Source organism: Bufo gargarizans, chromosome 2, assembly GCF_014858855.1.
Source record: "Bufo gargarizans isolate SCDJY-AF-19 chromosome 2, ASM1485885v1, whole genome shotgun sequence".
NCBI lineage: Eukaryota > Metazoa > Chordata > Amphibia > Anura > Bufonidae > Bufo > Bufo gargarizans.
Window position 1 is genome coordinate 325185895 of NC_058081.1, and position 27482 is coordinate 325213376.

A 27482-nucleotide genomic window follows, 5' to 3' on the forward strand; every position below is an offset into this window, starting at 1 on the left:
TATTGAGCCCTTTCACTTTTAGGAAATTTTCTATTTATTATTACAAATGGAATAGTTTACAAAATATAACAACCATGAATTGGTCATTAAGAATCTTCACGCTGTCTTTATACATTGTTAAATATTACAAAATAGAGGTTATTCACTTTAATTATAAAAAAAAAAAAAAAAAACATAATTTACATAGCCCATGAGATATTTGCTGTGTGTTCTTTGGCTTTCATTCGAAGAACTGCAATACTAGATGATCGCCTTTCAAACTCTGGTTTTGTTTCAAAAGAATGTCCATTTGTGGCGCCTGATAATAACGATTCAGTGAAGAAATTGTTGAGTGGCATATGGCTGAACTGGTTCTGATGATTCGTGAAGCCTGCATATGAAGAATCGGTGCGGGAGGAGTGGGAATAAGGTGACATACAAGATGAAGGCTCACGAGGCAGCATACACGAAGTCACCACAGATCCCCCACTTGGGTTACCTGTCCATAAGTTGTTCTGTATCTAGAAAAAAAGATAATGATAAACATTCAGGATTTTTTTCAAACAGTGTACGCAATGAAGCTATGAAATGAGTATTCGACACAGAAGAAACAGAACTTGCCTTGCTACGACAACTGCTATGTATAAATGGAAAATAATAGTATAGAAATATTAATAAAATAAATAGCTCAATAAATGACATCTCACATTTCCTTATTCATTTAGTTGTGGATGAAACAGGGAAGTTGATAAATAATTAAAATTATGCCTTTATGTAAAGGTAGCTGCCTTCAACAATTCTGCAGCAATATTCTAAGTAAAAATAGTGAATTCATTGCACTGAAACTCCAGATCCTGAGTGCTGATCTCTGGTTCTGCTTCCAGTGATCCTTTTATATATTCATTCCCCGCAGTGCATGCGTATAAATTAGGGCATTACTTGTGACGTGTTAATTGTGCCTCACTCAATAAAATCTCTAAAGCACAGTTAATGTGTATAGTAAATGCTTTGAACATAATAGATCACTTTCTTTTGTCGAAATGTTGCCTTACATTAGGAGATATTATGCCAGAGTGACAATTTTGTGATTTCCCACCTAGAAAAAGCTTAAAAAATAATTTGTGCCAAGAGTGCCAACTCTTTATCTACTGTCAATGAGACTAGCCCCCCAAAAAAATCAACCTAGAATAACACAAAGTACTACTAGAACAATGATTTCAAGACTGTGGGGAAGATTAATGAAGACTGGCCCTTTCTACACCAGTTTTGATCCCCTGTGTCCTGAAGTGAAAGAAACACACCTATTAATAAATTAGGCACATCTTTGGGCCTCTGTGTGCCAGAAAGTCAAATCTACACCAGCAATCGTTTCTGGCATAAATTATAGTAAATTTGCCGGACCATGGGAGGCCAAACCCACCACCGCCGAGTCTCATCGACATTTCAAGAAAGTATTTTCAGCGCAAAAAAATTGACAAAAGTCTCACATTTTTTTGCAACTTATGTAGGCACCAAAATTTGCTACTTTTTTAGGCCACTTTCCTGGCATAAAGTATAAGATAAATCTCTCCTTTTGTGTACATTTAAAAAGGCTCTTTCACCAGGATCAACCATATTAAAACCAGACATACTGGCTGGTAGGGTTCATCATGATGATCAAAACTGTACCTTTCTGTTGTCTGTACGTTAAACGGCTGCAGAGAAATCTGTGTTTTTATTCATATGCAATGAGCAATTGGAGCACACACAGGTGGGACTGAATCGTCTGAGCACTGCTACGTATGTAATACCCCCTGTGCTCTGCACCCCCCTTCCCATGACTGACAGGTCTAGACATCGGGCTGAGGGCAGAGCTGTGTCCTGGCTTATACATATCTACTGTATACATGTCTATTATACACACTCTGTACTATAGCTTCACCACACTGATCTGCTCAGAAAGCTGAATATAGATATATATATATATATATATATATATATATATATATATATATTACTGCTGTATTCACAGGCAGAATGTAATTATATAGACACTGGTAATATGTGTTAGCTTATAAGTACTGGTATATATATTAAAAAAAGCATACATTTTTATGTGGCAATGTTATAGCTTAGAGGTTAAGCAACTGGCTTTGTATCTAAAGATCGCAGGTTTGAATCTTAGTAAAGACTTGGAAATTTTATTTTCTTCCGCAATTATCCCGTAAGAAAAGTCTTTGTCCTTATTATATTAAGAATAATGTTTTGTAGAAAGCTAATAAATATTACTGGTTTCTTCATAATCATGTATTGTGTCTATGAATAAAGCAGTAACAGGTTTTAGGGGAAAAAACACTATTCTCAATATAGTAAGGTCTTATTATTATTATTATTATTATTATTATTATATTATTACATATATTCATTATAGTATGGCCTTTTAATATGGTTTTAAAGAAAAAAATATATATATATTTTTTTTTTTACAAACCATATACCTCTCCTAGGACTTGAACAAGGGATGTCTATATTCAAAGCAGATGACTATACCACTAAGCTATAGCATTTCCACAGAGATGCATGGTTTTCTATGCTTATAAACTCATAACACAGGTGTCTTCATGATCATACATTCAGCCTGTGAATACAGCCGTAATATGTAGATGAGCTTTCTGAGCAGATCTCAGTGTGGTGAAGCTATAGTACAGAGTGTGTATAATAGACATATAAACAGTAGATATGTATAAGCCAGCTCTGCCCTCAGCCCGATGTCTAGACCTGTCAGTCAAAGGGAAGGGGGGTTCAGAGCACAGGAGGTGTTACATACATAAGCAGTGCTCAGACCATTCAGTCCCACCTGTAGGTGCTCCAATTGCTCATTTTCATATGAATAAAAACGCACATTCCTCTGCAGCCATTTAACGTACAGACAAAAGAAAGGTATGGTTTTATTCAGCATGATGAGCCCTACCAGTCAGAATGTCTGGTTTAATAGGGTTGATCCTGGTGACAGAGCCTCTTTAACATACCATAACTGCATGTTTTGGGACCCTTGCAGACAAGCGTGTCCGGATTAGGTCCAGATGCGTTGCGGACGCGTTCAGTGAAAACTGCGCAAGTCCATTCAGTTTTGTTTGCGATCACATTCAGTTGTTCAGTTTTTATCGCGCGGGTGAAATGCGATTTAATGCGTTTTGCACGTGCGGGATAAAAAACGGAATGTTTGCAAACATCTCTCAGCAACCATCTGTGAAAAATTCACCAACAGCAGGCACCGGTTAGTGCGATAAACACACTCTAGTCTGAATTTACCGTGCAACGTAAAGCTCAATGTACCCTGACTACTGCTCTCATAGCCCCAATTTAGCATTTCAGGATGAGTATTTAATAACACCAAAAGTGTAATAGTCTATAATAGTAAATATTAAAAATAATTAAAACCATCAGATGCAACCATTATTCTACCTGTATAGAACTGTATGACTTGAAGCTCCTGGACCCTAATGTCAGATCTATAACAGGGCCATCAAACTATGAACTGTCATTTATAATACCGGTGTCATCTAATGGGACGTAGAGGTCTTAGAAAACTCGCATAGTCACCAGGGACCAGATGGTATGTGATCCAGTAGGGGTTTTGTTACAAATTAGGGGTACAGTACAATTTGTTACAGATTAGAGCCAAAATCTGACTATGGAAGCTTCATATTTAGCATTATACTACCACCCTCACTAGACCCAATGGAAGCATGAATATATTGCATATAATGCACTTATTATTGTACATTAAGGCCTCGTTCACATCTCCGTTAGCCAGCTGTTCTGGCACAGGACAACTTACTGGATCCTCTACTGCAGGGATCTCAAACTGCGGCTCTCCAGCTGTTGCAAAACTACAACTCCCAGCATGCCCGGACAGCCTACAGGTATCAGCCTACAGCAGGGCATTGTGGGAGTTGTAGTTTTGCAACAGCTGGAGGGCCGCAGTCTGAGATGCCTGCTCTACTGTAAAGACTATAATGAGGTTCGGTGGGGATCCGGCAACTTTCCAGAGTAACTGCCGTGTTTCGGCCAGACTAAAACCTTTGCATGCAACGTTTTTTTTGTCTAGTCAACAGCCAGCATTTACACCGAATCAGGCAGCTAGATCTTCTTAACAGAGATGTGAACGTAGCCTTAGTTGTCTTCTTTCAGGGTATTTTTATGCGAAATATTTAATTACTATTTTAATGCAGATCTAAATTACATCATTTTTAAGAAATATATAAAATAACCTATACACAGTGTATAGTGTATAGAGTACAAGGACAGCAGTAATCTCCAGTTCCTATAACCAAGAAACATATCTCTCTTTCAGCATCAGCTCTTTGAAGGATAAAAGTTTGTCTTGCATTTGAAAACACAGAGACACGGAATAGTCATTGAAAAAAAATGAAAACAGATGTATTGGCTGGAAAAAGTTATTTTAAGCAATCCTTTGCCACTGGGGGCCAAGGTTCACAAAAAAAGTCCCCAAAGGTACAATACTATCTTATATCCAACAGTTTATTTATTCAGCAGTCAACAAAGCCAAAGGACCTACAGTAAAATACTTCAGAGCTTAAAGAATTTTAGTTGCTGTGCCTCCAGAGTTGGCAGCCGTCGCCTTGTTTTCCCTCTAATGCTAGTTGTACATTAAGGCGATTTCTCACGGCAGAAAATGGTTTCTTGAAAATAAACATAAAAAGGGTGAGTAACAGCGCTGTTCTGCCTGCTGTTGCCCTATAATGGTCAGTGACATGATACATGAAACTAATCAAGGTTAATGCCTCATGGGGCGCTCTGGGTACAGGTATTGTACTTCCTATAACTAAATATTGCTTCTTCCATTGACAAAACAGGAGGTGAGATTTACAAACTGTGTTGTAAGCTGAATTTAAGAGTCAATGATCATGCAGCTAATTGAGTCAAATTATCAAAATGGCACATGGGATATAACACATTTTTTTATATCATAAAAGGCATGTTAGGCACGTGGCCCAGTTTCATAACTTTGGTGCACATATATATAAATAATTTCCACCAATTTCGACTAATATATCTCATTTTGGCACATGCAGACCTACTCATTACTGTACTTTTTTAACTTTCATGGGGAGTGTATAAAAGTGTATAAAACACAATAATGAATGTGACAAATATGGTCTTTTGGACAATCTATAATAACACTGGAATAATACAGAGAATGTTAGCATGATAAGTTATTGTAAAGATGAATATATTTTTTATATACTTTATATACTTTTTATTAAGTCAGATTTGATTCGGCCAAATCGATCGGGCAATTCGATTCAGGTATCCCACCCCTTCAACACCAAGGCAGTATTAGTAATCTTAAAGTGAAAGCAATATATAGGTCTATGGGTAAAACAGGTTTGCTGCTGGTAACATACAGCCTCTTTAAAAAATGGTCTGAGAAAATTTCACTTTTTGCCAGCAGATGCCAGCCGATGTATAGGCGTAGCTTTTAAATCCCATTTACAAACATATTACTCTGTTTTTATGGGAGCATTAACATAACAGACATATTTATCTATCTAACATAATCCTGGAGCACTTCAAAGCCAATAAAATATGTAAAATGTATTCACTGATGTGTCCCAAATGAATGTTTCAGCAGTTCATCTCTGGCCTTTCTCAAGCAATGTGACAAGTGCAGAGTCAATGGAGTGACTCCTCCGTGTGTAACCTGATGATTTTTTTTACACAATACAGCTGGACTGATACATGTTTAATGATCGGTTTTGTAGTGTCCAGAAATGTCCAAACTATTAAAATATAAAACTATTTATTATGTGCAGTCAATGCTTTAATGATAAAGATGCGAAATTCACAATTTTTGGTCACCTCGTCCCTCATACATATTGAATAAAAAGTGATCAAAAAATCATATGTACCCCAAAGTGGTACAAAAAAAAAAACTATGAGGGGGTTGCACAGGAGGAGGTGGTTGTTGGGCCCAGTCATTTCTAGTTATAGCACTGAATCTATAATCTCTCAGTATTATTCTTTACTTATTTATCTCTAATTTCTATCAACTTACCTACAGTATATGGTTATTTGCATGGTTTTTTTGTTTTTATTGCTACTATTAAAGCATATACTAATATGAAGATATATTTGATAGCTTTGCTATATACAAGCCTACACCCAAACAAGGTCATATTTAGAATAAGGCACTTGAGGGCAGTGTCTAGGGTGTCAGAAATGAGGGGTGGCACTTCGCAGAGAAAACTAATGATTTATGTTGATTCTTTCACCTTAGTCCTGCGTCTCATGTCTTGGTATCATTACGGTTTGTTTATTGTAGCTTCAAGTCAGGAAATGTAACTCTCACACTGCTTCCCTACAGCTAGCGTAACAGTAATCTCTTCAAAAAGGTGACTTGGTAACTGACTTGGTGCTGCAGTTAAAAGTAAGTGATAAGGAGACATCAGAGCAGTCAGATGAGGAGAAAGGTGAAGCCAGTATATAACAGATATGTAAACTGCCAACTAACAGAGAGTATGACTGCCTGTCACACAGAAGACCATTCCATAATCCACACACTGACACCAGATCAGTATAGAGGCCGCAGAGCAAAGGTGGCCATACACCTAGTAGGGCTTATTTAAATAAGCAATGTTAAACTTGTTTGTCCTCCGACCTGTGAACATGGACACAATTTTTATGCAGACCACTCACAGATGATGTCCCTGTTCTGTCTGTTTCTGTTGCAGACGCACTCACTTGAGTGAATAAATCTTGAGGGGAAAGTCAGAGCTGGATGGTTCACTGTATGATTTTTCGAATTACAGCATGCATCATCCATTAACAGAGATTCCCTTGGACTTGTGCGTTATGTTTATATTTTACTGTCCGCTGTGTACGGCTACATTTAGATGAGATGTTTTTAACCACACCATTAAAAAGGTGCTTAAACCTATACACTTATACCAGGTTGCTGCGGTTTTGTGATGTGGTTATTTGCCATGTATTTTGCCATGTGGTTATTTGAAATGTAGTTAAAAATGTAAAATAAATGTACTTGACTAGTATAAACTGCATGGCAAATAACCACATCACAAAACCACAGCGGTCACAGTAAAAACATGGTCAAAATCATTTTATGTAGTTACTGTATACCCTCAAGTAAATAGGCAGAAATATCAGAAGAGATTTTTGACTATGAATTGTATTCTGAAAGATCATAAATTAATATTGTATTAATGTTCTATTACTATTAGTGGATTACTGCCTCCTGCCATTTATGTAGCTGATATTTTGGAAGATTTTCAGCAGCCCATCATCATACATAATGCTATAATATACACATATTGACTGTTTACATGGATGTTCTTTGGTTTATAATAAACCTTTCAATCTATAAATCCACAGAAATACATGTTGACTAGTCTGATGACATATCAACATAGAAGTTCTGTATTCTGCACATTTTTCATGATTGGTTAGATTTTCATCAAGCATATTTACCTGTGGGTAGCTGTCACTTCTTGGCAGAACAGAGATGTCATAAGTGGCAGCAAAGTGGCTTTTGGCTTGCTGTATCTGACCATAGCGTTCTCTTTTTCTCCACTTAGCTCTGCGGTTTTGGAACCAGACCTTAAAAAGATAAAAGCTTTCACTTAGAACATGCATGATAAATGCAAAAATCGTAACCACTAATTTATAAGAGAACCCTACTTTAGCATTTGCTTCTCCACAGCAACATTATAGGACAATATAATCTGTTAGAAAATGTATTTCCAAGAGCGTTGAGATGATTTCTCTGTCTGGCAGCTTTATGTATGCAACCACAGGCTACTTGAATGGTGCCTTGTAGGGAGAACACCACTTGGGTTGAGTGGTGAAGCTATAGCTTCACTCAAGATACAGAGCTATGTAAGAAATCTATATTTAAATAGTATAGCCTCAAATTATATCTTTATGTTAAATATAGTATATTAATACATAATATATAGTATAATATGTACATACATTGAATTAAAATAGGTTAATGCTATAGGGCTACTTCAGTCAATATAAAACAACAGATAAAAACACAGTGGCACCACTATAGGTTGAGCAATAATGCAGAAGGCACATGATATTATAGTAAGGCTAGGTATATGCAATTATATATGTATATGTATATATATATATATATATATATATATATATATATATATACATATACACATATATAATATATATATATATATATATCTGTGTGTGTGTGTTTTTGCATTTTTATGGATACGGATCAAAAAATCTGGATATAGAGAAATTTATGCTGTGATCCCTTCTACATGCTATTTGGGACTATTTCATCAATTTCTGGATCGCGTGCACCATACTTTCAATACTTTGACTAGTGCTGCAGTCTCCTTCTTTTGATATATATATATATATATATATATATATATATATATATAATATAGTGATCCAGCATGTTTCCCTCAGGCATGGTACAGAAATGCTTCCTGTGTTAGGTAGAAAACACAGTATGTAGTATGTGGTGGTTTTCTATGGCTACGGACATCGAATTGGTGCATAAACTGCACATAACCGTCATCAGTTGTGTCCAAGTGAGACATATAGAACAACTAGCTGGACATAAATAAGATATGTGCCAAATAAAAATATAGATAGATATAGATGCCCACATTATTATGATGATCATAAACAAAGTAGCTTATCCCTGGCTGTATGATCAAGATAATCAAGAGCTTTGATCCAACAGCTCAACCCCTGCCTTGAGTGTTGCCATGTAACACAATTTCTTAAAAACCATACTACTGCCTGACAACACCATCTAAATATCCTTTTAATTCTCCAGATGACCACACATTGTCAAATTGGAGCAAACCCAGGATAAGACTTTAAACGTATTTGGTAGATCTACTGCTTTGCTTCACACCACACACCACATATAGTGTATATATTCCAGTGTATTCTTTCAAGGCCCCTTACTCTTTCATCAAACATACGAGAAAATGCCACTATGTGACAGTCAGTAAATAGATTTGACAACTGCCATCCAAAACAATAATTATAGTTCCTACAAGGGTGACACAAGACATGGAACACCCGAGGCAAATCAAAATTTTCTGTGCTCTAAAACAAAGCAAACTACAAATAAAAGTTCTTAAGTATGCACACTTTTTTTAATCATTTGTGTTTTTTGCTTCATTACCACTGACAAAATGAAAAGAAGCAGCATCTGTATTTTTCTCAAGTAAAAAACAACATTTCCACATTATTTGATATCTCTGTGTGAATATAGTTGTCACTATCTGGCCCTTTAGAATAGTAGATGTCCTAAATTGTAATGATGGTAATATTTGACCATAGTTTGCTCCTTTCTGGTCTTCAGCCATGCCATGTGACGGATACTCTAACTCTTCAGCTGACCCAGCATCTTATGTGTAGACAAGAAATCAGTTTTTCTATTCATTCCAATGGGACTGACATTAAGGCTTCCATAGGTATGAATAGAGAAAGTGACTTCATGTCCACACATAAGACGCTGGGTCAATTGTGTTGGTCAGAGTGTTGGTCACAGGACACAGCTGAGGACCAGAAGGGAGCAAATAACTCACAACTACCAGTGAGAAGATTACCTTCACTACAATTTACATCATGGACCTGTTGACTGGGTCAGAGAATACAACATTTTTGTGGGAATTCTTCTTTAAAGGATTTTATACACACAGTTTGAATATTGCTGGCTGGCACATCCTCTGTTTTCTTTGGGAGATGTCCCACTGACAAGAATGGTTTCTAGGCCCGCATAAAAAACACGATCAGCCATCCGTACTATTGATCATTGCCATGTGTACAACGGTCAGTGATTGGTAACAATCTTATAAATGCCCGGATGATTTTCAGCACATGTAAAAGGACGTAAATCAGTTACCAAGGCAGCCAGTTGAATTTTGTGGAAATTGAGAATTTTTATTTTTTTTCCAGTGGTGGAACTGAAGGGGAATTGAAAATCCTGCTGTTCAGTTCCCTCACAGCTTAAAGTTATAGCTGGGAGACGTGATCAACTTATTATCAGGGAAACCTCCTGAATTTAGTGTTTTTTTGTTAGAATTACCAGTAATTGTGGTTTAGCGACTATTGAACATTACTTTTGCAGAGATTAATACCTTGTGATTTACATGTTATTTTTCTTTTCTTCTGAGATTCCTACTCTGATAACCTCTCATGCTAAATTTGAAATAGGAAAGAAATCTCCAACAACTTTCACGCATTTGAAACTCACCATATTAATTGTGTCCTAAATAAATTCTACATCTAGAAATACAAAAAATCCTTTACAAGTAACCATGCAGCCTGAGAGCGAAGACCTGTAGGAGGATCTGCACTAGACTTTAAGGCTAAACACATCCTATAAAATATATTGATAGCAAATGGAATTTTTATTAACTAAACATGCTGAAGTTTTGCACCTTGCTGCACCACAGAATCCAGGATATGGTTTTAATAACAACTTGGCAGTAAAACCGACATTCAGCCTGACAAATACATTGTATTGATATAGTGCTTAAGGCAAATATAGAGTACATGGCAATAAGATCTACCCGAAAAGGTTGGGTTTACTGTAGCATTTAACTTGTATTCATCTACATAGTTATCTATTTTTCCAGCATTTTATTTTTTAAACTTATTTTTGTACTGATCTCAACCTACAAAAAACTACTGTATAACGATATCAGTGTTCATCAGTTTTTAACACATTTTTGAACTTTCTTTGGCTCTAATTTATTATTAGGGGAATTTTTGCAGGAGTCTGCATTGCCGTTATTTGCACCAAATTTATCAAATGCCACACAATGTTTGATAAATTTGTTGCATCTTTAAGTCTAACAGGAGAAAGTTAGATAGGGAGAATTGTTTTGACTTTTTAAGTCTCAGTTGATAAATCTGGAGTAAAACTAACATAGCTAAGCACACCCACTTTATCACTCACTTTGCAATGAGAGGGTTAATGGTATAAAACTTCAAAATCCCACAAAACATTAATAAAAAATAAGCCCAAAAGGTTGCAAAATCCCTGTTTCGCAATTTCTCGAAGCCACAATTCTGGAGTGCAGGGAGTGATAAATTCCCCCCCCCCCCCCCCCTTTGTTTTTATAATACCCAGTGATGCTGTACAGACCTTTTTCAGATACGTGTTCATTTATATGGTTTATCATTACACCAGTGTCTTTTTGCTTATTTTATTTTGTGCTTTTTCTGTCACTGATCTGATTAGAAAATTAATACATACAATTACATGAGTCCATTTTTCAATGAGTTTTGGATCCGATTCTATGTAGTATTTGATATTGGGGAAAAAAATTGACTGATTTAATTAGTTTTAAAAAGTATAAGTGAATGGAATTCTCAATTTACCATTTTTTTTAATTGTAAAAAGAAAGTGAGCAAAAACTAAGGTTAATATATCATCCTGTAGATATAAATGCAATCTCAAAGGGCACAACCACACAATCAGGTTTCTGGATACAGAACCAGGACTGAATTAAAAGAACAGAAGTCCTATCTGTCCTTTATACTATCTTTAATGACCCCCTCCTGATTTTGGCTTCCAAAACTGCATCAGGAAACCTGACCATGTGGTTGTACCCTTAAAGTTATCTGGATTCTTTTAAGGAAGGCAAATACGAGTGTGGACAGAACCAAATTGTATATTTTGGGGTTCTGGCTGATATATTTTTGTATCAGTCAGCACCCTATAGAAATGAACGGAATATATGATAGGATATATCATAATTCATTTCTATTGCTGTGTTGCACAGCAAGTCTTCACCTTACCCCAGCCTTAAGCCACTTTCACACAATCCACATTTAATCAGTAGCCATATTGTATCCATACAAAAGAGGCATGCATTGAAAAATGTATAAATGTCTACATTTAATTTTTACATGTTTAATAATTTTTTCTGTTAGCTTTCAAAATTGTTTAAAAAATCTGCTGAAATCTAGGGGCAGCACGGTGGCTCAGTGGTTAGCACTGGTACCTTGCAGCACTGGAGTCATAGGTTTGAATCCGACCAAGGACAACATCTGCATGGAGTTTGTATGTTCTCCCGTGTATGTTTCTGTCAGTTTCTTCCAGGTACTCCGGTTTCCTCCCACACTCCAAAGACATATTAAGAGGGAACTTAGATTGTGAGCCCCATTGGGGACAGTGTGATGATAATGTATGTAAAGTGCTGCGGAATATGTCAGGAATATATAATTAAATAAATCTGCACTGTATGAGAGTTACCATAAAAGGTATTTACAGTATAGCACACACTTCATCATTGCATAATGATTATCTTTGTAGAATTCATTAGTAAAACATTATATAGATTCCACTAATCGGGTATTATTTCACACGACACCTAACTGCGGTGATGCCATAAATATGTTTATAGCCAAGTTCATACTGAGCACATTTTTTATGAAGGTTTTGACACATGTTTTGTTAAGAAAGAAGGAAAGGATCCTGTGAACAGAAAATAGGTTTTCTGGTGTTAGATCGATGGCAACATACGGTTTGTGTTTCTTCAGTCAGGGTCCATTTTTATAAAAAAAATATGCAAAACCCAACAATCAACCCATGAATTAGTCTGATAACTTTGGGCCAGTTCTAATAGTTGCTGAGTGCTGTCCTATTCCAGGTGCAGACTAGGTAGGTGCGACATGATGCTCATAAACCCAAAGATCAGGCTCAGTTCTCTACATCTACTCATAGGGAACTTATATTGTGAGCCCCATTGGGGACAGCTTGGCGCTAATGTCTGTAAAGCGCTGTGGAATATAGTAGCGCTATATAAGTGCATAAAATAAATGAATAAATAAATATAAAAATCGGGGGAAAACTGATGATATAATTGATCTGAATGGTATCAATACATGCTGCTTTTCTGTCAGGTAGGCAGTATAATCATTGGGCACCCGATGGGCACCATATTTGTTCTTGTGGTACCCATCTATCAGGTTTTGGGGTTTGAATATGTTAATAAAACTTCAATGTGCCACTCACATGCAACAACATAAAACATAGAATAGGCTACCCTGCCTATATATCATGTACTTCAGGACTAACCTGCCAGTATCAAGTTGTTGATACTAAGTAAAAGCAACTAACTAGACAGTAGAGGTTTTCATCATTTGGATTAAACATGTGTTTATGATTTAATATATCATCCATATAGCGAAAGGGATTAAGGACTTGTTCACACTGTGTGATTTTCATGGACTTATTTTTAAGCATAGATTTCAATTTATTTATGGGTGAAAAGGATGCATCACAAACTGCATAGACCTCACTAAATCTTTTTATATCATTATACAGGTACATGAAAATACTTTATAAAATATAGACAAGTCATGACTCATTGCTAAATGTGACTACGGTGGCCTGAAGTGAATACTGGGGAGTTATGAGGCCCAAATGTATTTTATTTTTTACATTCTGAGACATTTTGGGGTATTTCAAACAAAATATAGTTGGAGGGGCTGGCTTTCTCTAAAGAGACTAACTGGAGACTTAGTGGCAATGCTCCATGGGAAAATAATATGCAAACTAGGTATCTCCCAGGGAAAGAGAACAGTGTCACTATGACTCATAGGGAGCAACTTCCAAAAGAAGATGGTTCTCTTTCCCTGTGAGATAAAGTAAAATTTACAAATTTGACACTCCCGACTTTTTACTGAATAGAAGAAGAATGTTACACAATGATTGTGACGTTATTAACAAAGTCCAATGTATTTTTCTTTGCCACTAATAATGACTATAATAGAAGACAGACCCTACCTGACATGTGTAGCGCTGTCACAACCTGCATCACACGTAATAAATAGAAAGCAGATTTCTTCCATTAGAAACCTGTTTTATTGGTACGATGTATTTACTTACAACAAGCCTTGCCGTTAAAAGAGTTTGTAGAAAATAACTCAATTAAGTTCAAAGGCCGAAACTGCTAAGCATAATGAAAAATTCTCCCCTTAAGGTATCCATAGCACGGCATGGCTGGTAATGGCGTCATTTCATGTGGGCCATTTTCAGCATCAGCTCTCATGTGTATCCAGCACCATCATTCCCAGTGGAGGTTAGGCCTCTTAGCTAAAGTCTATCTTCAAACGGTTAATAAAGAGATTTACTGCTACCGAGAGACAATAAATATGGCACTGGTGAAATAAATGCTTAGGAATAAAAGAAAGGAAAAAATTCAGCTTGGTAAATGTATTCATCATGTCTGTGGGTGGAAAAAATATTTCCTGACGTCTCCCCAGGGAACTGAGAGAACATGTTAGGAGAATTTAGTAATGAGACTCTTTCACTGGAGGAAAAAACCTTGACAATCTCCTTTAAATGGGTGCCAATTACTACACTGATGTGAAGCAGGAAAGGCGACAGGTGAGATAAATTAGGTTCAGGTTTACTTCTGGTGAATGCTAGGGAGGCTACTATTAAACCTAATGATATGTTACACAAGGAAAACACATGCATGGGTTACCCAGCCTTGCACGGGTATTTGCGAGGCTCTCTGGCATGGTTTGGTGAACTATAGATACTGGCATAGCCTAAAAGCCATTTTGCACTCTGGGGGATATGTTACCCCTCAAAGCCGAAGAGCTCCAAAGTTATCTAGGGCTGATAAAACCACATACATTTCATGACGGTATGTTTAACACAAAGACATTCCTTTAGGATGACTGAACAATTCCAGAATCTATAATATGAAAACACACTACTTCATCAATCTATGGGAACAAAAAATATAGAACACATGTGGGATTCACTGCCGAGCACACTGGAGGGAATCTGGACATGACCGACACAGGTCTCCGGAATCCACAATGGTCGAGCGGCATACCGGAGACATCAGGATGGCAAGGCTTACACTAATGCCTGAAGAATAAATGTTTTTGGTTTAGTTTTTTTTTTTGACAGGCCCTTTATGTTAGTTTAAAAAAAAAAAACATTTAGAAAATCCCATTTATTTCTATGAAATTCAAACTGACATAAAAATTAAAAACCTGCACTGGTCTTAAAAGTTGCGACAATCCTTTATTTTTGAGCACAGCAAGCACATACACATAAACACGACACCCAGACTGTACCCAAGAATAAAGGATTGTCACAAGTTACTTTGGGGCTTGGTTTTTACTTCGTGGATTACAAACGGTCGGGGATCGGACTACATCCGTGCACGTCTGGTACAAAAAAGTTACGGATGAGCTGGAGCTTACTTTTGCATATAAAAATGCATTCGTTTACACCAGTACCAGTTTACTCAGGACCTGTTCCTATTGCAGATCTGCAAAATGGAGCAGAGGATGCTCTTTTTCTTGGCCCACTAAGGCCATTTGTACACGTCATCTATTACGTTAGGACTCGCCGCGCAAATTTGTATGAGGAAAATTGGCAGCATAATCCAGCACCGGGTAAGTAGATGAGATCCCAAAAATCTAATCTACATGCTGCAAAAAATGTCTATATTTAAACTGACTTGTGCCGCTGATTTTGGAATTCTCAGATTGTCAATTCTTTCAGCGGGTTTTCATTGCGGAATTCAAGCTTTGCAGTGGACAGTGCGAAATCTGCAGCAAAATCGTTATGCAAATCTGCATCGAACACATTCCTGTGTGCATGAAGTCTAAGGATGCAAACACACTAAGCGGTGTTCACATACAGAGTAGAAACTGCGCGACACATCATTGGCATGGTTTACAACATTATTGTAAATGGGCACACGATTGTGCATGCAAACATTGGGTGGCCATTTACAATCAGTATAACCGGCCAACATGTGTCCAAGACAGGACCCAAATAGAGCAGGACAGTACTTTTAGGGCATGATGACTAGTGTTTTTTTTTTTTGTTTTTTTTCACTACCTTTAATTACTGCAAAATGTTGCACTTAGATAATAGTGTATCCGACAAAAAGGAAACCTGTAAAAAACAAAACCTTGACCAATCCATTCTGATTGGGTCAAGTACACACTAGTATTATATTAGAAGCCAGTTTTGTATCTTTGTAGGGGGTTGGCTAGCTGAAGCATTTTCGGTTTACAAAATGTTTGAAATCATGGTCTGCCAAACAAATGTCCCAGATATTTCTATCACTCATATTAAACTTCTATTTTACAAAAAAAATATATATACCATGTAGAATTTTTTTTTTCTTTAGGCATACAACGGTATTAAAAAGCACAAATAACTACCACTTGTCTATTATGTTTTCAATGGTTTTGCAACATATACCAGCAGAATGTACTGTATGACACTCCTTTGACATAGGCCTTTTTCCACTATGTATGTGGAACATTCTACGTAGACAATTCTAAAATCATCCAAAAAGAAATACATTTGAAAAATATCCAAATATCTTGTGTGTCAAAAGGAAATTATATTATTCTGTTTGCTCTGAGGTAACATCTGGCTGTTGCATGTTTTCATATTTAAAACACTCTAAACGTATATGTACAGTACCACCAAAGAAAAGTCATGTGAACCTGGCCTAATGCTTGCTTACACTAGTATTTTTTATTTTATTATTTTATTTTATTTCTTTTTTTGCAAAAGTTTTTTTTTTACTATCTTCTTTATTCACTTGTTATCTTACTTTTAAATACATGATTTAATTGGTTTGCTATGATACTTCTTTGAATTCCACCTAAAATAACTGGATTCTGTTCTTTTTAGGTAAAATAAGATAAACTAATACTCATAGTCAGTTAGGAATGGTAAGTATCCTTTGACAGATGTTGTTTCTATGGGACACCATAAAGTCTGTTTTCAGGTAGAGTCACAAATTTTTAGTAAAATTGTTTCATTTTGGTTCTGTTTTTCCTGCAGTTTTTCTTATATATATATATATTTTAAAACACATAAATCTATGTATTAGGGTAGTGGAAATAAAAAAACTAAAAGAAAAACTTATGCAAGCTGATATTTTATGGATCAGTTCTAAAATAAGTTTACATGAGTAGCCAAAAACAAATCAAACCATAATGCAAAATGCTGCCAGTTTAAAGCAAGGAACTAAAGAATACAGTTGAGTTCACTATGTTTAGCAGTATGGCACGTGCTATGTTTGGTAAAACAAACAAAATACAACAATGGTTAAAAAAAATTATGAAAAATGACATTATTTAGCGATACACAGCATCAGTTTCTAATAAGTTCACTTTGTGCACCTGGCATCCGTGATAAGCAAGTAGAACCCCTAATAAAAATAACTGCAGTAGGCAGCAAAGCAAATTTGCTAATGTGAACACAGCCTTATGTTAGAATCCCATATATATTATATAATATTCATCTTTTTACAGCAAAAAGATGAATAACTGCATCGGAAAATATGGATTATAAAACACAGGCCTAATATGTTCCAAATAGAAGGTATATATATATATATATAGCAGTTCTTATTGAAAAAGTAAGCTACTGATAGACCTGACAGTTCGGTGACATGTTCATAAATGACTGCTAGGCCAGGGTTACCAGTTAAACGGTTTGGTGGCATTATGTGAACATGCCTCTAGTGTACCAGGGCACAACCATTGTAAACTGGTGTAAGTTGTACAAATGACCTGTGGAGCAGTTATTGGCAGCACTTGATATCAGACACCAGCAGTACTTACAGCCTGTACTCTATAGATAAGGGCTATGTTTGCCTGGTAGGCAGAAGAAAAGCCTGCATTGAAAAAACCCACTGACAACTGTATAGCTATAAAATCATATACTTAAGATATTGATAAAACATACATTTGAATTATGCTTATACATGGGAGATGAATGGATTTCCCCTAACTTAATAATTGTGTCAAAGCCAAACTTTTTCCAGTGCCCCTAGTACTGTATGTCATGGCCGCACTGGTACATGGGGGGTCACTGTCCTGATCCACTGTGACATATCCAGCAACTAAGGCATATGATGAGTGCAGATAGATGATAGATAGATAGATAGATAGATAGATAGATAGATAGATATGATATAGATATGAGATAGATAGATAGATAGATATGATATAGATATGAGATAGATAGATAGATAGATAGATATGGATGAGATAGATAGATAGATAGATATGATATAGATATGAGATAGATAGATAGATAGATAGATAGATAGATAGATAGATAGATATGGATGAGATAGATAGATCGATAGATAGATAGATAGATATGATATAGATATGAGATAGATAGATAGATAGATAGATAGATAGATAGATATGATATAGATATGAGATAGATAGATAGATAGATAGATAGATAGATAGATAGATAGATAGATAGATAGATATGATATAGATATGAGATAGATAGATAGATAGATAGATAGATAGATATGAGATAGATCGATAGGTTAGATAGATGATAGATAGATAGATAGATAGATAGATAGATAGATAGATAGATAGATATGAGATAGATAGATTAGATAGATGATAGATAAATAGATAGATCGATAGCTAGACAATAGATTAGATGAGTGATGAGCTGACGATGCTATGGGTGGCCCGGTCGGGACACTTACCTGCACCCGGGCCTCGGTGAGCTCGGTCCTGAGCGCCAGCTGCTCCCTCACATAGACATCTGGGTAGTGGGTCTTCTGGAAGACCTTCTCCAGCTCCTCCAGCTGCAGACTGGTGAAGGTGGTGCGGTGCCGTCTCTTCTTGCTGCTGGACACATTGCTGTCACATTTATCCGCCAGCTCGTCCAGCTCCCCCTTGTCCTGCGGCATGGCCTTCACCGGGGACCCCCGGACACTGCAGCACGTCTCCAGGGGCATGGCCTGCTGCCCCTCCACCTTCCCCAGGCCATAGCTGCCTGCCACAGAGGGAAACACACTGCATGTCAACCTTATAGACGGCGGTACTCCTATGCAAGTGAATCCATTATTTATCCATAGTATATCTATCTATCTATCTAATACCTATGTATCTATCTATCGCCCGTGTTTCTATCTGCTCCACTAATGGCACATGCTGTGTACTGTCACTGAGACCTCCTCACACCCAGGGTGTCTGTCGCCATTACATGGAGAATATCACAGCCCTGTCTCTGGGTGGGGGACATCTACAGTCACTTCTTGTAACCCAGGTCGCTATTTTTTTACTGTCGAGGATATTAGGTGATGTATCCTGATATTGTCAGATATTTGAAGAGAGATGATCACGATTCTAATCATTATTATTATCATCATCATCATCATCATCACAACTCTCTAGGTTGGGTTTTAATGAAGGCCAACTTCAGGAGCCGTGTATAGAAGTAATGTATGATGTATCTACCACACATCCTGGGGACCTACTGTCCACTATTTATGTCTTTAATCAAAAGTATTATATAATATAAAGTCATGCAAATAATTATGAGCAGACAAATGATATTTGACAATTACTGAACATAACTGTAAAATATAAATATTATAATATTATTCTATCAAATTCTAAATACATAAATATTGGTTGATAATTTAAAATGTAACTTTATGCATCATTATGATAATAGATGTTATTATAGGTACAAATATAATAGATGTTATTATAGGTACAAACATAATAGATGTTATTATAGGTACAAATATAGATAAATCATTATAAAGTATTCTAAATAATCAAGTAATAATTCAACCTTTTTACAGTTTAGAATTCACAATAATAAGAGAGAGATATTTCTTTATACATTTATATATATATAGAATTCCTGTATTTTCCGCCGGATTGTAGAGCACTGATGGTAGATGATCTATATATAATGGAGCTGCTCCAGGTATGCTGGAGACCTCTATACATTGCATACTGACTCGCAGAGCTGGCATTTCATTTAACCCGTTAGCTGCCCCTGTTCTTACCACTGCTGTCCTGACAAGGGGAGCTCCTGTCTATCCGCACATGATGCTCGTTCCTCTGGATGGCACTGAAGGCCTGCACACATTTGCCCACTGGGTTCTTGGTGTAGAAGGAGTCATTGTCCAGGGTGTCCATGACGTGCTCCAGGGCGCCCCCCGCCCCCATGTAGAAGTCGCTGCCGGCTTTGCTGCTCTGGGTCTTTAGAGAGAATTTGTCGCTTAGATGATAATCCATAATCATGGAGCCTGCTGCTTCTCCTATTATACCACAGGCAGTAATAGTGTGTGAGCTCCTAGTGTCCAGGAGGGGGGACCACAGGGGGCTTATATACAGCTGTAGGGCCTGGAGCAGCCTCCCATCACCAACGTATGGCTCCACCCTGCCCCCTGCCCCGAAATCCCAGGCCAAACAACAGGATGATTCAGGGCTCACACCAGTAAAGAGGAAGCCCTCCACATTATCTGAACCAATTCTATCCCTAACATGTCACTTAGATAGGCCATTCATCCCCATCAATGTGCATCCATAATCTGCAACTCTGAGCCACAGAACATCAGCTATCTTCATTCTTTATTATCTCTAATCTATGTAACCACCACTGCTAGATAGATCGATAGATATAGAGATAGATAGATATTATAGAGATAGATACTGTAGATAGATAATAGATAGATACTGTAGATAGATAGATAGACACTGTAGATAGATAATAGATAGATACTGTAGTTAGATAATAGATAGATTGATAATATATACATATATATATATATATATATATATATACATATACACACACACATATATATATATATATATATATATATATAAATATATATATATACACTATAGATAGATAGATGATAGACAGATAATAGATAGATATTAGATGATAGCTAGATAATAGATAGATAGATAATAGACAGATATATCATAGATAGATAATAGATACATACTGTAGATAGACAGATAGATAGATAGATAGATAGATAGATAGATAGATAGATAGATAAAAAATGTAAAAGAGACAGCACTCTTTTTCATTTTTTGTATCAACAGTGGATCTTGGTCACCGGTCCAGAGGGGCATTGCCCCCAGTTATCTTTAAGTGTGCTGCTTTTTACTTGTATATTTAGGAAAGATAGCTAGATAGGGGATATATAGATAGATATGAGATAGATAGATAGATAGATAGATACATAGAACAGAGCTATACAGATAGATAAGTAGATAGATAGAAAGATATGAGATAGATAGATATGAGATAGATAGATATGAGATAGATAGATAGATACATAGAACAGAGCTATACAGATAGATAAGTAGATAGATAGAAATATATGAGATAGATAGATAGATAGATAGATAGATAGATACTGTAGATAGATAAATAGATAGCTATGAGATAGATACTGTAGATAGATAGATAATAGATATATAGATGATAGATAGATAGATACTGTAGATAGATAATAGATAGATAATAGATAGAGCATCAGTTCTTACCAATAGTTAATAGCTAAATAGATATTAGATCGATAGATGCAGTAGATATAACATAAGATCCTCAGCTCTTACCAAGGAGAACAGGTCTAGATGATGACCCTTGTATAGTTGCTAATTCCGCACACTCTAACCAACAATAGAAAAAGTGTCCTTCCGGTAAGACATTTCTTATTATTATCATCTCCACTAATTATTAATAATTACATTTATTATACTGTGATATGTGGATATAAAGAGAGTGCTTAAACGAGGGAAACACACAGACACACGTATATATAAACTGTCCACTCTAAAATATTGGAAATGTCGCTTATACAATTCCTTTATTATTTCTATCTATTATCTATCTCTCTATTATATCTATCTTTTATCTATCTCTATTATCTATCTCTCTATTATATCTATCTTTTATCTATCTATTATCTATCTCTCTATTATATCTATATTTTATCTATCTATCTATTATCTATCTATTATCTATCTCTATCTATTATCTATCTCTCTATTATATCTATCTTTTATCTATCTATCTATTATCTATCTATTATCTATCTCTATCTATTATCTATCTCTCTATTATATCTATCTTTTATCTATCTATCTATTATATATCTCTCTATTATATCTATCTTTTATCTATCTATCTATTATCTATCTCTCTATTATATCAATCTTTTATCTATTTATCTATTATCTATCTCTCTATTATATCAATCTTTTATCTATCTATTATCTATCTCTCCATTATATCTATCTATCATTTCTATCTATTATACATCTCTCTATTATATCTATCTATCATCTGTATATATTATCTATCTTTCTATTATATCTATCTGTTATCTATTATCTATCTTTCTATTATATCTATTATCTATCTGTTATCTATCTATTATATCTATCTGCAGTATATATCTCGTATCTATCTACAGACTATCTATCTACCTACCTATCCTTCTAGCTAATCAATGATACATCCCCCTTCTATGCTCCTAGCTCACAGGTACTACAAGCCATAACACCAGATTCTTCTATAACCTGGGGGATCAGGGATTCCCGAACTGCTACTTGTTGCTATCAGGCTCCACTACAGAGCAGACAGCTTCCCTGGAAAGATGTGCTTTATTATACAGTAATGTGTGAAGAAACTCTGTGGTGTCCATGCCGTGTCTCCTTCCTATGGACCACATCTTTACCCAGCCGTGTGCCAGCCTTCCATTCCTCAGTCGGGTATTTCCTGAAATGGATTTGACTTGTGAACCCAGCAGTGATTTTATATGGTAATAAAAGTGCAGGCTTTACAGGAGGCTAGTAAACTGCCAGAGCCTGTACACTCCCAGGCCATGGCACCTTCATATGGGACTTATCAGAAGACCTGGGTTCCAGCAGTCTATACATAGACTATATACCCGATAGTAGTACTTTTCTACTTGGCATCTATGCAGAAAAAAAGTTGCAAAAACTTGTAAACCTCCTATAGCTGCTGTAATAAAGCACACAGCCGAATACAAGCTGACAGTGCCCAGGGTCTCAGAAGTTCCCCTCATTAATCTTAAGGATGAGCCGGGAATTCAGCTATCCTGTCAGGGTAGATGTCATTGAGGAATAGACAGCTCAGTGCCCTTTCCCTTCTCACCTCATTGTACATGATAACAGGACTGGGCTGAAGACATCCAGGTCTATGGGTCCTCCTGCCATGAGAAGATCTAGCAATACGATATAGGAGGATGATAGAAGTAGATGGATTACCTGACCTGGAAGGCTTTCTCTAATATGAGCTGAAATAATCCACAAAGTAATAACCCCACTTGAAGCACCGAGATGAATGTCTTTGCCAGAGAACAGAAGTTGAAGAACTGGAGGCGTTAGACTTCTAGATTCACAAGGAGTGCAATTTCCGAGCAATCCAGAACTGCCCTCAGTTAGGGTTTCTACACCATGAGTGGACCTCTGATGCAAAGAATTAGGTGTGTATATAATTTTCATAAATCTAGAAGTCGATACAAGTTGTACTATTACTGTATAGACTAATAGTGGTAGAAAAGTTAAAAAAAAGCAGTAATAATAGCAGCCATAAAAGTGGTAGTGATAGCCATACTATTAGGAGTACTTGTACTACTACTACTACTACTACTACTACTATTAATACTACTAATATTAATAATACTACTACTAATAATAACATAAGGAACAGTAGGAGGTTGCAATAAGACAAATGTATAGAATAATAATAATACTAATAAAAAAACAGTAGCAGGTTGCAACAAGACAAATGTATATAATAATAATAATAATAATAATAATAATAAAACAGTAGCAGGTTGCAATAAGACAAATGTATATAATAATAATAATAATGATAATAATAATAATAAAACAGTAGCAGGTTGCAATAAGACTAGTTGATATAATGGTTTATAGTAAGATAATAATAATAATAATAATAATAATATAACAGTAACAGGTTGCATTAAGACAAGTTGATAGTAAAATAATAATAGTAATTAATAATAATAATATAACAATAGCAGGTTGCTATAAGACTAGTTGACAGTAATATAGCAGAAGAGTAGTAGTAATAGTAAAAGTAGCAATGTAATAAAGATATAATAATAAATGTAATAAAAGAGAATTGGTATAACTACTAGTAATATCAGTATTATTATGCTACTTCTCTACAGCACAATAAAACCTGCTGTACCCAAACACTGTATGCCCCATATGTCCATTAAGTCCCCAGACATCTTGCAGCATTACCCTTGGCTCCTGTCCACCTCTAGGCAATGGTCTGGCTGTTGCCTGCTTGAAGGCTATGAATTACCCAAAGCATCAGTACTAGACGAGAAACTTGGTAATGACTTGTGATGAGATGAAAACCACCATCCAGGCTTTGTAAATCCTTGCTTCAAGGACATGCACAGTTACAACCATGAAATGTCATCTAAATAGGATATCCGAGGAAAAGAAGCACTCTGCCCGCAGTGAGGGCCACTCAGCAGACATCAGTATAACATAGTAGAAAGGGTTATAGTCAATAACATAATCATATACAAAATGTCCTTCCAATTCTTATTCATTACAATCGGATAAAGCCTATTTCATATTCTATTTTATTTTCTACCAAATCTAAGCTTCTTTTATACTAAATGAACACACAGAGCTCATATAAAATCAGTTTAGGGAAACTTTCAATCATTTGGGGCTAGTAAATAAAGTAATAACAGCACTAAGGCCATTCCAGCAGTGCACACATTACAGGCCAATATATCAGCAGAGGTTGGACACAGGTAACATGCTCTGCAGTCACTGCCCTAATTCTAACCACCCAGCTCCCATTACTGCAGCCGTGTATCTGTAGGCAGTAAATCCTGCTGTCAGGTCTACAGATAGACAGGGCTTTCACTTCTGGTATGTGCCTTCTCTTTGATGGGGCTGAAGATACTCTATGTACCCCTTGTCCACCCCCTGGCATTTATGCCCCAGGATTATCCTATTGCGGTCAGTATAATTCTTCTTCTTATTCAGATCTGAATACTCTGATGGCAGGTAGCAATGTCTACCTAGTGTATTAGGAAGCTGGTCTGAAAGCCTGTGGAGCAAGCGTTCATCCACATCTCCAGTTACACACTCCTGGAGGAACAACACATTTTCAGCTTTCCACACAAATATTGATGTTGGCAAATAAGATACCTCCCTTGGCCCAATGCTGAAAACACTGTTCCTTCTGTAAGTGTTCAGCCATTTCTGGGGGGACAGGACATCTGGTGGCTGCACACTGGCTCCATACCTCTGTGGAGTCAGGTTCTGCTTGGCTTCACACCACATGTGTCCATAAAGAAGAGGAGTCTTCTCTCTGTACTGTTGGTAAGTCGTTGGATTGGAGGTTGGGTTTATTAGATGACTTGGTGTAAAACGCTTTCATGTAATGTAATGTACAGTAAATATAATAAACATCATATATATGAATGCTGCTTGTATGATTGGGGCACAAAAAAGTGATTTCAATCTGGCAGAACTTCCTTGGAACCGGCAGAACAGTAATGATATATCGACATATGAAGAACCATGGAAGCGACTTAGAAAATGAAGAACATCTCTGTAGACAAGACTCATGTGAAGGAGACCACTAAGCGACCCTGACAGCGACATGTTCTCCTACTGCAAACCTTGTCACATCAATAGTGCTGAAAGGATCGAGAGAGATATCTATAATGTGTATACATGTGCATAAGTGTACAGCATAATGAATGTATACTGATAGGTATACTACTTTATATGTCTATCTATGAGTCTATCTATCTATATACAGATAGCTAGATAGATACAGATATATAAAATGACAAGAAGCAGACACATATGAGCTAAATAATGAGCATTGACAATTTGCTATAAAATACACACACACACACACACACACACACACACACACACTATTTTATTTATGTATACTGCTTATGTTTTCTATCTATCTATCTATCTATCTATCTATCTATCTATCTATCTGTGGTGAAGATAGATTAGAGATAGTAAAGAATGAAGAAAGGGAAAGTTATGAAGTTATGTTACGTAGAGATGTGTGTGTCTATTAACTACACACACACACACACACATATATATATGTGAATATATTATACATATACGTATATATTATATATACTTATGTAAATATTTTATATTACTTATGCTTAGGTTTCATATACAGTATATACTATTTATGTTTTATATGTACATCCTAAAGTTTTATATATGTCTATATATACAGTACAAGTACTATATATAATGTATATTTTAAATATGTATATAAATGTTACATATATATTATATATGTATATATATCTATGTTTTATTTATATATATGTTTTCTATTTGTATACTATATGTGTGTGTATATATATAGTGTATATATCTTATTTATTATAAATATAAAGTTTTAAATTTTATTATACTGTGTGTATATATATATATATATATATATATATATATATATATATATATTTATACAGTGGATATAAAAAGTCTACACACCCCTGTTAAAATGTCAGGTTTCTGTGATGTAAAAAAATGAGACAAAGATAAATCATTTCAGAACTTTTTCCACCTTTAATGTGACCTATAAACTGTACAACTCAATTGAAAAACAAACTGAAATCTTTTAGGTAGAGGGAAGAAAAAATAATAAAAATAAAATAATATGGTGGCATAAGTGTGCACACCCTTAAACTAATACTTTGTTGAAGCTCCTTTTGATTTTATTACAGCACTCAGTCTTTTTGGGTATGAGTCTATCAGCCTGGCACATTTTGACTTGGCAAGATTTGCCCACTCTTCTTTGCAAAAACACTCCAAATCTGTCAGATTGCGAGGGCTCAGCCCTCTTCAGATCACCCCACAGATTTTCAATCGGATTCAGTTCTGGGCTCTGGCTGGGCCATTCCAAAACTTTAATCTTCTTCTGGTGAAGCCATTCCTTTGTTGATTTGGATGTATGCTTTGGGTCGTTGTCATGCTGAAAGATGAAGTTCATCTTCTTGTTCAGCTTTCTAGCAGAAACCATAAAGGTTTTTGTGCCAATATTGACTGGTATTTGGAACTGTTCATAATTCCCTCTAGCTCAACTAAGGCCCCAGTTCCAGCTGAAGAAAAACAGCCCAAAGCATAACTCTGCCACCACCATGCTTCACTATCGGTATGGTGTTCTTTTGGTGATGTGCAGTGTTATTTTTGCGCCAAACATATCTTTTGGAATTATGGCCAAAAAGTTCAACCTTGGTTTCATCAGACCATAACACCTTTTCCCACATGCTTTTGGCAAACTTTAGATGTGTTTTTGCAAAATGTAGCCTGGCTTGGATGTTTTTCTTCATAAGAAAAGGCCTTTCGTCTTGCCACTCTACCCCATAGCCCAGACATATGAAGAATACGGGAGATTGTTGTCAAATGTACCACACAGCCAGTACTTGCCAGATATTCCTGCAGCTCCTTTAATGTTGCTGTAGGTCTCTTGGTAGACTCCCAGACCTATATAACAGGATTTTGAATGTGATTGATTAATTCTGAACACAGCTGCATCCCCAGTTATAAGAGGGTGTGCACACTTATGCAACCCAATTATTTTTTTTTATTTTTATTTTTCTTCC

The 27482-nt window shown here is 36.0% G+C and overlaps 1 protein-coding gene across 1 annotated transcript; it reads right to left on the bottom strand.

Annotated features, from left to right (window-relative positions):
• Positions 1–126: 126 nt before the first annotated feature.
• Positions 127–20087, bottom strand: ALX1 (ALX homeobox 1). Its single transcript, XM_044277250.1, has 4 exons — positions 19845–20087; positions 18525–18817; positions 7471–7599; positions 127–500 (listed from the first exon to the last, which is right to left on the bottom strand). Exons 1-4 carry the CDS (start codon positions 20080–20082, stop codon positions 180–182), a joined length of 981 nt encoding a protein of 326 aa, XP_044133185.1. The 5' UTR covers positions 20083–20087; the 3' UTR covers positions 127–179.
• Between the last annotated feature and the right edge of the window lie 7395 nt (positions 20088–27482).